The 15,631-nt window shown below is 39.5% G+C and overlaps 1 protein-coding gene across 8 annotated transcripts in view; it reads right to left on the minus strand.

The window, feature by feature from the left end:
* The window catches only part of CACNA2D1 (calcium channel, voltage-dependent, alpha 2/delta subunit 1), a 530,781-nt gene that overhangs the window by 89,140 nt on the left and 426,010 nt on the right, over positions 1-15,631 (minus strand). For all 8 annotated transcript variants that reach the window (XM_010848132.1, XM_010848138.1, XM_010848135.1 and 5 more), the window contains exon 11: positions 1,639-1,797. In XM_010848132.1, coding sequence (XP_010846434.1) covers positions 1,639-1,797 — 159 coding nt within the window. The remainder of the gene's footprint in view (positions 1-1,638; positions 1,798-15,631) is intronic.

Here is a 15,631-nt window from a genome sequence, read left to right on the forward strand (position 1 = left end):
AGAATGGCTGCAATCCAAAAGTCTACAAGCAATAAATGCTGGAGATGGTGTGGAGAAAAGGGAACCCTCTTACACTGTTGGTGGGAATGCAAACTAGTACAGCCACTATGGAGAACAGTGTGGAGATTCCTTAAAAATCTGGTGTTCTTTTAATCTGAAATGATTGCCCGCCCCCCTCATCATCTACCTAGACTCTACTCATTCTTCAAAATCCCATTTTCAAGGAAAAGCAACCACTTTCTGACTTCTTTGGGTAAGTTGAGCCACTTCCCCGAGACACTCTGAGCAAACACACTATGAATACCCCGTAACAGCACTACATGTTATATGAGAAATGATGACTTAGCAAGTTATGCTCGACTTTCTTGACAACAAATGGTCTTTCTTGTTTATTTCTACAATTTCATCAATGCGCTATGACAGGAAATTGTGAGGCATTGGGTAAATATTGGCTGAATGAACAAATGAATGAGTCATCATCCAATCAGAGACCTTGAAAACTGTTTAGAAGATCCACATAGGAAATAACAAAATAAAGAGCTTATTCAATGACTTAGCAAATTTGATAGGAATTATAAGCTGATTCTGTACCAGCCTCATGCTATTTATGTATTAATTCTTCACCAACCCAATAACTACACACTCATGTGGTTGGCTATATCTGCAGATTCTATGGACATTCCTTCTACAACCCCAGTGAGGGAACCAAGGCAGAGAGAGGTTAAATCTGTATTCTCAACCACTGCAATAATATCGCCTTATGAGAGATATAAATCCGAATGATAGCTCTTGCTTTCAAACAGTTCAAAATGAAACAGACAACATGGCCATTTGAAAATATTAGTCTGTAGTATGAGATTCATGATATAATATTGTTATGATATGGGGTAGGGAATAGGTGTGGAAAATATAAAACACTATAGACATCAATGACTCATTCAAAGGAATTTTCACTTTGGAAGGAATCTCTGAGATTTATCCTTCTGTCCACTTTGATCTTTACCATTTGGACCTTTCTATACATTAGGAACAACCTAAAGACTCAAAACCTGATGTTTAAAACTAAAACTAAAATATTTCATCAGAAACCATTTGATGATTGAAAGCACAAGTTTCCAAATAAATATAGTACTAATTGAGATAAGAAAAAATAAATGATATTCTAAATGTGTCAACTAAGTTTCCAGTGCTTATTCAAAGTTAAATTACCCAACAAATGTGTTTTTTAAATATAGTTTGGGAAAAAAAAAGTATGGAAGAAAAGATACAAAAGAAAAAAAAAATCTACATTTGAATTTTGGATTTAAAAATGTTTTAAAAAGCTTAGAAGATTTCTAAAGCCTGGATATATATGCTTTCTAAATGAATGAAAAATAGCACTATTACTTAATCCTACAGAGCTGTAACTACCAGGATATTGAAATTCAGATACTATAACTCAATAATAAAAGACAAAGGGGATGGTACGGGGAGGGAGGAGGGAGGAGGGTTCAGGATGGGGAATACGTGTATATCTGTGGCGGATTCATGTTGATATATGACAAAACCAATACAACATTGTAAAGTTAAAAAATAAAATCCTTAAGTCTCCAGAAAAATAAAAAAATAAAAGACAAAGGGGACAGCATTGATACTTACATTAAGCAGCTGTTCAAAAGCAAAACTAAATCCCTTCTTATAATCTGTGATTCCTTTTGCTGTGATATTATTCACTGCATCTTTCAGCACTTTCTTATTTCTCACATTTGCTTGGACAAGGTGCTGAAAACAGCTTACATCCTGGGCATTGCTGTTAAACTACAAAAGATAAAAAGGTAAATATATAAATGAACATTAAAATCAATCATGTAATTTTCACTGAATTCATGTTATACTTCTCAATCTTAACGCACTGCTTTCTCGTTCAGAAAGAAAAGTGAATAGACTGGTACCAAAAGTGCACTACAGATCAAACAGTAATTTCATCTAAGCCCCAAGTCCTATTGTAACAGTAATTAAGCCGCTCAGTTACATTCCTGAAGCTAGCTTGGTTTCCCTGATGATAAATTTGGGATTTGAGTTATGCGAGGTCCCTTCCAGCTCTCAAATTTTATGAGCATTTAGATTAAAAAAAAAAACAAAAAACAACTCAACAATGAAATAAATTCAGAATCCAGAAATGATATGATGATGCCTGCAGAGAATACAGGAGAAACTGAGCATTTTACTTGCCTCGCATAAGGGAAAGCTTAATGGAAATGCAGTACATGGAATGATAGGAATGGGGGTTTAACATATTTGAAATTTGATGGCAGTCTCACCATGAGAGTGAAAACAGGACAGTAATCTCAAAGAATCAAGAACAACAAGTGGCCTTTCAGCACTATCACTCTGGAGGTTCTACAAGGAAAACAGCTGAATCATGGAGCAAGACAACGGGCAGGCAGGTCACTGCAGAGCTATTGCTGTGAGCGATAAGGGCCTGAAGTCCAAAGAGGCTGCAGGAGGAGAAAACAAGCTCTAACAATATCTGCCCAAACTGAAAATTTAAGAATGATCACCAAAGTAATTTCACCAACCACATACAAAGTATTTATATAGTTCATGGGATATTTCCAAAAAGATAGAAACAATAAGATTTCAGCAAGAAGACCAGGGAGCTGGTATGAGGGGATCATCCTATCATTTATTACCTCTGCTGTGCATACAAGCCCCTTAGGCTCTTGGGGCTAGACTGTCATATCTGCAATACAATAATAATAATAACAAAAACATTCTTGCTAAAAGGGGCTGGACAGATCAAATAATGAAGATATTCTCAGATCAAAAACATAGGTGTGGGAGGGGGAGGGAGGTTCAAGAGAGAGGGGATATATATATATAATTATGGCTGATTTGTGTTTTACTGTAGAACCAACACAATACTATAAAGCAAGTACCCTCCCATTAAATAATAAAAGTGTATCATAAGCCAAAACATAAATTTTACATAGTGATTATATACTCTTACAATATCTTTCTTTTTTCTCTGAAGGTCCTCCCTGAACACTGATATGATGAACTGTACACCTCACCACTCTATGAAGCAAACATTCGCTGGCAGCCTGTTGTATGCCCCGGACTGCATGTGCCAGCTGAGAGCCCTGTGCCTTCAGACGTGAGGTAGATTATCCACACACATACACAAGGTTTGCTTTGTGCTCCACTGACTATCTTCTCTACAAATATTAAGCATTTATGCTTTTGAAATGATCTACAATTAAGTTATTATTATCCACGAGAAACCTTAAGCATAGTTAAAAGACTTGCCCATACTCACATAGGAAATAATAGAGAGTCAGGATTCAAACCAGCGCTGTGGCAGGAGTCTGGGATTTTAACTACTCGTGCAGCACCTCTCAAAATATTACAATAAATCATGATGTGTTCTGTAAAGCAATATAATATTAAGCTCTAAGAGATAATGGGTTCTAATTCAGACTGTGAGCAGTTGGAGGAAAGTTTCCCCAAGAAATGGCATTTCCTGTGATTCCAAAGAAATGTTTCCTTGAAAACAGTAGAGGAAGAACATTCCAGACAAACAGAACACATGCAAAAATGCCCTTATGTGACAGAAAGAAAATAAAAAAACCCTCTTAGGGAAACATGAAAATGGAGAGTTTAGCTCAGCCACATAAAAATGACCTCAGGCAGGAAGCAGGGATGGACTGTGCAGTGTCTAATGGAAATGCTGAACAATTAGGAACGTATTTTCTGTTGAACAGCCAGTCACAAAAGGTTTTAAGTCAAATGTAAAATAATTTAAACTAGAACTTAAATAGCTCACCGTAGCTGCTGTTTGGAATGTAGTTTTAAGGTGCTGCTGCTGCTGCTAAGTCGCTTCAGTCGTGTGCGACCCCATAAATGGCAGCCCACCAGTCTCCCCTGTCCCTGGGATTCTCCAGGCAAGAATACTGGAGTGGGTTGCCATTTCCTTCTCCAATGCATGAAAGTGAAAAGTGAAAGTGAAGTCGCTCAGTCGTGCCCGACTCTTAGCAACCCCATGGACTGCAGCCCACCAGGCTTCTCCATCCATGGGATTTTCCAGGCAAGAGTACTGGAGTGGGGTGCCATTGCCTTCTCCAAGTTTTAAGGTGAGCGAAATGTAAAGGATGAAAAATAAGCAGAAGGCTACTGTAGTAACCTAGCTTACTAGACCAGGGATTTTGTTATTCATGGAAGTGGTCAAAGAGAGGGATTCAAGACTTATTTTGGAGACAGAATCACTAGGCAGTGGTGGTGGAGACTAAGAAGAGTGGTGTCTTGAATGACTGCCAGGTTTCTGACATGGGTATCTGGGTGGCTGGAGAAGGGATGGTTCAGGGACACTTGAGGATTAGAGAAGAGAGGCAGAGAGTTCAAGTGCGGGTGAGATTTCAACATGTGAGATACACAAATGAAAATGTCAAGAAATCATCATGTTAAAAGCAACAGGCTCAAAAGAAGTCTTGATTAAATATTTTAAAAAAACGGAGAGCTTCAGCAGAAAAATTTGGTTTAAAACCATGTGAATAAAAGTGAAGCAGAGGAGGAGTCCTTGAGAAAACTGAGTGGGAGTAAGTTCCCATGGAGGCAGGAAGGAAATCAGGAGATGGGACTGTCTTAGATGATGAGAGGGGAAAAATAACAACGGTCTCAAGTAGAACACATCGTGGTACAGAGACAGAAAAGATGAGGACTTAAAGGAGCCCGCTGAACTCATCCAGTTGCAGAGGCAGCATCTGGAGGCGGGGTGGTACATAACTGGAACGATGGAGGCACTGAACAACAGTGACAAGGATTGGCCTTGCAGAGCAAGTGTTCAGAGCACCTCGGCTGAGAGGCAGAGAAGGAAAAGGGTGGGCCCTACGGGGACAGACTAGGGTCAAGGAAAGTCTTCAAAGCGAAGGGTCATCAGAGCAACAGAGGATTTATATTGAAGAGAAAAGGAAGAAAATGATGCGGGAAACAGAACAGAGGTGAAAACCAAAGCTCTTGCGAAGACGGGGAAGGATGGGATACGGATGGCTTGTAGAGGAACAACCCTTTAAGAAACCATGTACAGTGTCCACTTCATTGTTCTAGGAAAGAAGACTGAGGGCTAAATATAGACAATGGGTGTATGGAAATTCGATGTGGGAGGATGACACTGTTGCTTGTGGCTTTTGTCTCGAATGGACTATGAGGCAAAGCCATCAGGATAAAGGCAGAGGTGGAAGGTTTGGAGAGAGTATAGATAAAACAGGAAGTAAAATGTCCTCATTAGAAAAGACCCTGATGCTGGGAAAGATTGAGGGCAGGAGAAGGGGACGACAGAGGAGGAGATGGCTGGATGGCATCACTGACTCAGTGGACATGAGTCTGAGCAAGCTCCAGGAGATGGTGAAGGACAGGGAAGCCTGGTATGCTGCAGTCTATGGGGTCCCAAAGAGTTGGCCACAACTGAGTGACTGAACAACAACAAAAATGTCCCACACAGATAAACACTCAGTTCTTTGTCAGTTTTACTTTGAACGCTACGTTCAGGTACATCATATATATGAGAACAAAGCTTTGATACTCTTGTTTTCTGGTTTTAATAAATTCAAACATTGAAAATACCGTATCTTTTATTATTATTATTTCGTCTGTGCCACAGAGCATGTGGGATCTTAGTTCCCTGAGCGGGTATCAAACCTGTGCCCCTGCAGGAAAGAGTGGAACCTTAAACACTGGACCAACAGGGAAGTCCCTGAATATTATCTTCAGATCTGAAATACACTGCCTTTTTTCTCACATTATTTGATAATCTGACACAATCTTAATCTACATATTCTGTTCTGAAAGTAGAAGAATGTGAGAATTCCCATGTTAGAAAGTAAATGAAATAAAATAAAATAAAGCAAAAGTAAACAATAGATTGTCAATACATTAATAGTAAAACGTCTGACCTTAAAAAATAATTAGAAATTATTACAGGGAATGTTATTATGTGATTTAGTTAAATCATAAAACTTGATAAAGTTACAAGATATATAAAAAATGAACATTGAATAATGTATTGCCCTGAGTCTTTCAGTTGACCTTGACCTGCTTTTAACACAGAAAAGGAAAGTATCTCATTAAATCACTTCAACACAAACTGATTAAATGTAAATTTGATTCATTAAATACAAATTCAGTGATGTATAACAGAAATATCACAATTAAAAATGCATAAATAATGCAGAGAAAAGAATAACTTACAAGGTATAAGTCCCTATGGCAAATTTTATTCTCAAAGAAAGAGATGAGAAATGTGAAAAGTTCCAGCTTAGGTAAGTATATATTTAACAGATATCTTAGGCTTACTTGCTTTTAGAATAGAAAAAGAATAACAGATTTACTTTCATGAACTGAAACTGCATAACCTTCTTTCAACTAAACAACTTTACAACTGAACAACTATCATTCATAAAACTTTGAAATACTACACGGTGATTGAAAATATACTTAAGGAATCCTGCTTTTTTCATCTTTTAAGAAAATACTTCTTTTACATATGTACACTTAATTAACCCTAAAAAGTGTGTTAGTTGCTCAGTCGTGTCCGACTCTTTGCGACCCCATAGACTGTAGCCTTGCCAGGCTCCTCTGTCCATGGAATTCTCCAGGCAAGAATACTGGAGTGGGTTCCCATTTCCTTTTCCAGGGGATCTTCTTGACCCAGGGATCAAACCCAGGTCTCTCTTCATTGCAGACAGATTCTTTACCACCTCAGCTATCAGGAAAGACCTAACCAGCCCCACTGATGCTGCTAAGTTGCTTCAGTTGTGTCCAACTCTGTGCGACCCCATAGATGGTAACCCACCAGGCTCCGCTGTCCCTGGGATTCTCCAGGCAAGAACATTGGAGTGGGTTGCCATTTCCTTCTCCAATGCATAAAAGCAAAAGTAACGTCACTCAGTCATGTCCGACTCTTCGCGACCCCATGGACTGCAGCCTACCAGGCTCTTCCATCCATAGGATTTTCCAAGCAAGAGTCCGGGAGTGGGTTGCCATTAACCCTACAAAGACTCAAATTGAAACTAACATCATACTCATTCCTTTCCTGATCCCAGAAAATTCAACCAAGTAGGTTCCTTCCTAGAAGTGCTGAGAAAATCTGCTAGCACACTGAGCCAGGAAGGTGTGTGGGCTAACGTATGCATCTGGGGTAGAAATCAGGAGGAATGTGTCTCTGCCCCAGAACTCAGACATTCTTTTGTTCTCCTCTTCCATATACCCTGCTCCTTCCACTTATTACTCTTTTCTTCACTTGCCTGTCCACTTACCTCAACATTCTCTCCTTATATGAGGCTTTCATGATCTTCCTTGACTAGGTCAAATCATCCCCATTAAAAGTTCTCATAGGCCTAAATCTATCTTTTATATGGAATACATAATGTTTATAATTCTATATTTCTTTCTATGATATTCTGATTAAACTTTCAACTGGATTAAAAGCTATGGTCATAGAAAACATCCATCCTACCACTGTAAATGACATAGTAAAAGGTATACATATAGTTGGTATACAATAAACATGAAAACAATATTTACTGAATGAATATGTGGAGTTTAAGAAAATTAGAAAACAGGGCACAGACATCAATCAATTATTGAGCTAAAGGCTTCTAAGTGTAGGAACTGTATTTTAGTTCTCCATATCTTATTGAATGTGTACATCTGTAAACATACTTTGTCCAAACAGATACTACTAAAATATCCAAATGAAGATGTATGCTGAACACCCAGCACGGAGCCCAACACAGAGTATATTTTAAATCAGCTGCAACTCTGTGGTTTTAAAAACTATTTTAGTAAAACCATTAGTATATGCCACGTGATGAAATAAGAATGGATTCCTATATTCACGAGACAGATTGATATAAGCAATATCAGCTTTAGTGAGCTTACATAAAGTTCATTAGTGTAATGATACAAGTGTCCCTCAAACATTAGTTTAGTGATTGAAACAGTCTCTGAGCATAACCAGGAACAGTAAATGTCAGTGCTTCCAATGAACTTTCCTATTAAATATCACAGTCAAGTACACACACCAAATTAAAAGATACTTTAGGGCCCAAACAAACTGTTAATTTCTCAAGTGAAATATTTTAAACCTTTGGTTTTGAAAAGGCGGTGTCTTTTTTTGTTTTGATATCCTGAATAAGAAAAAAAAACACAAAATATTTCTGAGAGAGGAGGCCCTACAGCTCATTGGATTAATTTAGGATACAAACACTGAAAGGCTGGCACTGTCTGATACACACAAATCAAAGAAGTATCAAATTCCTAGAAAGCAACCCTGTTGAGGAATGGCACCTATAATAACCTTCAGGGAGCACAAAAGCTCACCCTGAAGAGGTTGGTGGGCTCAAGCAGTTTTCCTCTGCGATGCTGAAGAAGCAAAGGGAAAATAAACCCAAAACTGATACTCTTCTACTTCAAACTGCAGAGAAAACGTGACCTATTTATTACTGTCGATCACTCAGTATGCCTTTAATTACTTCATTTATGTATTTAAAATTCTTTCTTCTTTCGACATGAAAAAGTAATACAGTGTAAAACTGTGGGCTCACACTGTGTAGATAGTCAGCAAAAACAAATCAAATTCAGACTGGCCTGCCTTGGAACATGGGTATTTTCTAAAACTAGAAAATAGGTGTAAAATACTATACATAGTGGTCTACTACAAATAGTTTATATAACAAATTTATATTATATAAAATCATTTAGATGGAGTATCTAAGTTAAATAAACTGCATAAAATTTTGCACATATCAGGCAGTAGTTACAAATTATGATATCAGAAGCTATCCACATTCTGGACACCAGATGGCGATGCAGGAAAAGCAAAGCAAAGCAAAGTGAACAGAGGCTGTGCTCATTAAAGTCTAGGTTTTTTTTATTCCTACCAAAATATTTTCCCTTTATTTTGATTCTTCCAGTTTTTGTAGGAAACTAGTAAATATTGTAAAGAAACAAAATGGTTATCCTAAAATCCGAGATATAGCTCATAGAATTTACCCATATGCATATGCACCTAGTAAAGTAATGCTCAAATTCTCCAAGCCAGGCTTCAGCAGTACGTGAACCGTGAACTTCCAGATGTTCAAGCTGGTTTTAGAAAAGGCAGAGAAACCAGAGATCAAATTGCCAACATCCGCTGGATCATGGAAAAAGCAAGAGAGTTCCAGAAAAACATCCATTTCTGCTTTATTGACTATGCCAAAGCCTTTGACTGTGTGGATCACAGTAATCTGTGGAAAGTTCTGAAAGAGATGGGAATACCAGACCACCTTACCTGCCTCCTGAGAAACCTGTATGCAGGTCAAGAAGAACCAGACATGGAACAATGGACTGGTTCCAAATTGGGAAAGAAGTATGTCAAGGCTGTATATTGTCACCCTGCTTATTTAACTTCTATGCAGAGTACATCATGAGAAACGCTGGGTGGGATGAAGCACAAGCTGGAATCAAGATTGCTGGGAGAAATATCAATAAGCTCAGATATGCAGATGACACCACCCTTATGGCAGAAAGTGAAGAAGAACTAAACAGCCTCTTGATGAAAGAGAAAGAGTGAAAAAGTTGGCTTAAAACTGAACATTCAGAAAACTAAGATCACGGCATCTGGTCACATCACTTCATGGCAAACAGACGGGGAAACAGCGGAAACAGTGGCTGACTTTATGTTTTTGGGCTCCAAAATCACTGCAGATGGTGACTGCAGCCACAAAATTAAAAGACACTTACTCCTTGAAAGGAAAGTTATCACCAACCTAGACAGCATGTTAAAGAGCAGAGACATTACTTTGTCAACAAAGGTCTGTCTAGTCAAGGCTATGGTTTTTCCAGTAGTCATGTATGGATGTGAGAGTTGGACTATAAAGAAAGCTGAGCACCAAAGAATTGATGCTTTTGAACTGTTGTATTGAAGAAGACTCTTGAGAGTCCCTTGGACTGCAAGGAGATCCAATCAGTCCATCTTAAAAGAGATCAGTCCTGGGTGTTCATTGGAAGGACTGATGTTGACGCTGAAATTCCAGTACTTTGGCCACCTAATGCAAAGAGCTGACTCATTTGAAAAGACCCTGATGCTGGGAAAGATTGAGGGCAGGAGTAGAAGGGGATGACAGAGGATGAGATGGTTGGAGGGCATCACCAACTCAAAAGACATGAGTTTGGGTGAAATCCAGGAGTTGGTGACAGACAGGGAAGCCTGGCATGCTGCGGTTCACTGGGTCTCGAAGAGTCAGACATGACCGAGCAACTGAACTGAACTGCATATGTACCTACTCCTAGTCAAGAATGATTTTAAGTTTTTTATATATTGCCAAATTACTTTTCAGATTCACTCTCACAAACACAACATTTTTACTTGCTAGATTGTAATTGAAAAGAATATTTCAATATTCAATTATTACTACAATTTGTTGATGGCAAGTGAAGTGAAACTTTTTTCATAAATTAGTTGACATAAAGCTGTGAATTGTAAGTTCTACTTTTTCCAGTTTGTTTTTTACCTTCTAATTTAAAATTTTGAACCTGTACTTTATGACTTCTTAAAATAGTTTTCGGAGAAGGCAATGGCACCCCACTCCAGTACTCTTGCCTGGAAAATCCCATGGACAGAGGAGCCTGGTAGGCTGCAGTCCATGGGGTCGCTAAGAGTTGGACACGACTGAGCGACTTCACTTTCACTTTTCACTTTCCTGCATTGGAGAAGGAAATGGCAACCCGCTCCAGTGTTCTTGCCTGGAGAATCCCAGGGACGGGGGAGCCTGGTGGGCTGCTGTCTATGGGGTCGCACAGAGTCGGACATGACTGAAGTGACTTAGCATAGCATAGCGAGATAGTTTTACGTTTATAAAACCATCTACTATTAAGGTAAATACATGTCTGCACTCTCTAATATTTGATGCTTTGTTTGCTTATTTTACATTTTGGTTTTCAGTCATGGTGGAAATTATTACCCCCAATATTATGAAGTTACAATTAGATTAAAGTGCTTTTTCACAGTCAATTTCCCTTTTATTGAATAATTTTTCATTCCTGACCCACTGTGTATAATAAAAATTATGGATACATTTCCTTTAATAACTGTAAATGTATTCCTTTACTATTTTCATGATTTTACTGGCTTTTAACTTTTTATTAGTAATAATTAATATATTAGCTAACATGTACTGAGAAGCACACTATGCCAATCAAAAACTGTCACATGTGTTAATTCACATAACCTTTACCAAGATTAAGGCCTTAGCTGTAACATGGTTTCCACTGTACAGTTGAGGAAATGAGGCTTAGAGTGTCAAAGAAAGTGCTCAGAGTCACGAAGAAACCAAGGTCAGAACTCTACTTCAAACTCCACCCCTTGAGACTTTCTCCGTGGTGCCTCATCACCTTCAGTTTATACCAGGAGGGTAAACTGCCATACTCTGTCATGCTACATTTTTCACTGAACTTCAGAATTATCTTCTGACAAATTAAAACCACATTTAGCAATTAATTTTGGAACAAACTGGTATCTTCACAAGAATCAACTTTTCAATCCAGGAAGAATTCTCCATCAACCTCAATATATGTATACATATATTTCAGATACTCATCTCTTAAAATGCAAGGCATCAATCAAGAAGATCAATCAAGATCACAGAGTAAGACTTGGACATGGATTTCACCTCCCCTGACAAACACATCAAAAATATATCTATGTGTAGAACAGTTCTCACTGCATCTAACTGGAAACTGGGTAGGAAGGGAAGTCAAGTAATGGATAGGGACCTATGCCCCTCGCAAGGGACTCAAAGGAAAAGGGAGATTACACAGGCGGAGAGCCTCCTGGGGAGTGAACGGTGAGAGCCATAGACTGGGAGGCCTGATACTGGCTACCTACTCAGGGAAGATGAGACGCTATTGCTGGCTGGAAGGCTTCTGGGATGAACAGGAGGGCTGTGAGAGGCCTGCACCCCACTTGGTGGGGGAATGCATGAGCTAGCCAGCCCTTAAATCAGGGATAGAAAGTGGAGAGAGACTTCTCTAGTGGCTGCTGGTTTCCCACAAGCACCCTGCTGCTCACCTCAGTCCAAGCTGAGAGGACGCTCTGGCCCCACTCACTCTATGTCACACTGGGCACTGGATCCAGGGTGGTCACAACCGAGCAGACTCAGCCCAGGCACACAAAGGTTACTCTGTCCCCAGGCAGAGCCCGGGTGGGCTGGCAGCAGCCACTGCCGCCACTTACTCACACAGAGCCTCAGACGAAGCCTGGGTTTCTGATGGCAGCTGCTCCATCTCCATCACACCTCATGCCCCAGTACACTCTGAGAGTCCAGATGGGCCCTGCCTGCCCTGTGATGTGTCTCTAAACAGAGAGGGGGCAGCAAAGTCTTGCGGTTGTGATGAGCTTTGAGGGACAAAAGGGACTTGCAGCCAAGGCTGTGTCTGAGCAGAGCAAGAAAACAAGGGCAGGTGCCTGAAGGAGCAGCTCATCAGAGATAACTCAGATCTCTGCCTGCAGATGAGATAGGCCAAGAAGTCACTCAGGCCCCCCCGCTAGCTTGAGCACCCCTCCTTCTCTGAGGCAAGGATCCCATCCTGGAGAGGGGGAAAACACAAACTTAAAGAGAACAGAACCAACTCAGGCCTGACCATAAAGGCTTTTCCCCTACAAGGTGGGATCAGACCCCACATCCCATAGGGCAGTGACGTCCACAGAGCAGAGGGGAAGCCTTGCCTCACATCCAGCTCCAGCTTTAACCCCTCTGCGTGCAGCCCCTCCTCTACCAAGGTGACAGATGTCAGCATATCCTGAAAAAGATGTCACTTGCATTCACATCAAACCAGCTCTCCCACGAAAGGGCAAATGAGCACACGCAGTCTGTACAGGGACAGACTGCACCCACAAAAGAACACACATTTAAGACTGCAGTAGGTAACTGTTTCCTCTAAATTCACAGAGACAGAGGAATTTAAGCAAATTATAAGGCAGAGGAACTGCTATCAACTGGAAAAGCAAGAGAAAAACCCCTGAAAAAAAGAACTAATGAAACAATTTACGAGATTAAGAATTCAAAGCATTGGTAATAAAAATGTTAATTTATTAAGGAAAAGAATAGATGAATACAGTGAAAAATTTGAGAAATCTAGAAAATAATATAAAGACTCAAACAGAAATAAAGAATACCATAACTAGAAAAAGAAAAAAAGGAAAACCAATACTGTAAGGAATGAGTGGGAGACTAAGTGATACAGAAGAATGCATAAGTGATCTGGAAGGCTGAATAATGAAAATCATCCTTTAGAAGAGCAAAAAGAAGAATTTCAGAAATGAAAACAGTTTTAACAGCTCTTTGGAAGAACAATAAGTATACCAATATTCACATTAAAGAGGTCCCAAAGGAGAAGAGAGAGAAAAGGGCATATAAAATGTATTTGAGGGACCTAGGCTGACAAGCATAGGTCCCTCGGGCTAAAAGAGAGGGCATGATACATTCAAAGTCCTGAAAGGAAAAATCTGCAACCCAAGATACTCTACCCAAGATTATAATTTCAAATAGACGCAGAGACAAAGAATTTCTCAGACAAGCAAAAACTAAGAGATTATCAATGCTAAACACAGCCTGAAAGAAACGTCAAAGGGTCTTCTCTAAATGAAAAAGAAGTAAAAATCTATATGAAAGGAAAAATCCTACTATGAAATGCAAATATATTGAAAGTACTAAGGATCAATCACTTACATATGCCAATATGAAGATTAAAAGACAAAAAACTGTAAAAGCAAACATGCGTGCATGCTGAGTTGCTTCAGTCGTGTCCAACTCTTTATGACCCTACGCACTGCAGCCCACCAGGCTCCTCTGTCCATGGGGATTCTCCAGGCAAGAATACTGGAGTGGATTCCCATACCCTCCTCCTGAGGATCTTCCTGACCCAGGGATCAAATCCATGTCTCATGTCTCCTTCATTGGGAGGCAGGTTTTTTACCACTATCGCCACCTGGGAAGCCCCTAAAACAATAATAACTACAATAATTATGGGCTAAAGATGAAAATGCAAAATATGACATCAAAAACACAAAATGCAGGGGACAGGAATAAAATACAGATCTTTTATAATGTGCTTGAACTTAAATGACAATCAGTTGAAAACAATTAGATACAGTTATAGGTCAACATATATGAACCCTATAATAATCACAAATCAAAAACCAATAGATGCAGAAAATTTTTTTTAAAAAGGAACACATGCATACTAAAAAATAAACTTAGCAAACCAAGGGGAAGAAACAAAAAAAGAAAGAAATGGACCAAAAAGAACTACAAAAACAATCAGAAAACAATAAAACAGCAATAAGTATAAACCTCTCACAGCAACCAATAATTACTTTAAATGTACATTTAATTCAAGAATCCATAGAAAGGATCATACACCATGATCAAGTTAGATTTATTCTAAGGCACAAGGATGGCTCAAAATATGAAAAACAATTTGACATACCACATTAGCAAAACAAAAACAAAAACCACATGACCATCTCAATAGATGCAGAAAAAGCATTTGACAAAATCCATCATCCATTCAAGATAAAAACTCTCATCAAAGTGGGTACAGAAGGAACATACCTCAACTTAATAAAGGCTATTTATGACAAACCCACAGTCAATGTAACATTCAATGCTGGGGTAAATTGGTGTGGCCACTATGAAAAACTGAATGGAGATTACTCAAAAAACTAAAAAAGGAACTACCATCAGATCAGATCAGATCAGTCACTCAGTCATGTCCGACTCTTTGCGACCCCATGAATGGCAGCACGCCAGGCCTCCCTATCCATCACCAACTCCTGGAGTTCACCGAGACTCACGTCCATCAAGTCAGTGATGCCATCCAGCCATCTCATCCTCTGTTATCCCCTTCTCCTCCTGCCCCCAATCCCTCCCAGCATCAGAGTCTTTTCCAATGAGTCAACTCTTTGCATGAGGTGGCCAAAGTACTGGAGTTTCAGCTTTAGCATCATTCCTTCCAAAGAAATCCCAGGGCTGATCTCCTTCAGAATGGACTGGTTGGATCTCCTTGCAGTCCAAGGGACTCTCAAGGGTCTTCTCCAACACCACAGTTCAAAAGCATCAATTCTTTGGCACTCAGCCTTCTTCACAGTCCAACTCTCACATCCATACATGACCACTGGAAAAACCATAGCCTTGACTAGACGGACCTTTGTTGTCAAAGAAATGTTTCTGCTTTTGAATATGCTATCTAGGTTGGTCATAACTTTCCTTCCAAGGAGTAAGCGTCTTTTAATTTCATGGCTGCAGTCCCATCTGCAGTGATTTTGGAGCCCAGAAAAATAAAGTCTGACACTGTTTCCACTGTTTCCCCATCTATTTCCCATGAAGTGATGGGACCGGATGCCATGATCTTCATTTTCTGAATGCTGAGCTTTAAGCCAACTTTTTCACTCTCCACTTTCACTTTCATCAAGAGGCTTTTTAGTTCCTTTTCACTTTCTGCCATAAGGGTGGTGTCATCTGCATATCTGAGGTTATTGATATTTCTCCCAGCAATCTTGATTCCAGCTTGTGCTTCTTCCAGCCCAGCATTTCTCATGATGTACTCTGCGTAGAAG

The sequence above is a fragment of the Bison bison genome, unplaced genomic scaffold (genome assembly GCF_000754665.1).
Source record: "Bison bison bison isolate TAMUID 2011002044 unplaced genomic scaffold, Bison_UMD1.0 scf7180017864260, whole genome shotgun sequence".
Lineage (NCBI taxonomy): Eukaryota > Metazoa > Chordata > Mammalia > Artiodactyla > Bovidae > Bison > Bison bison.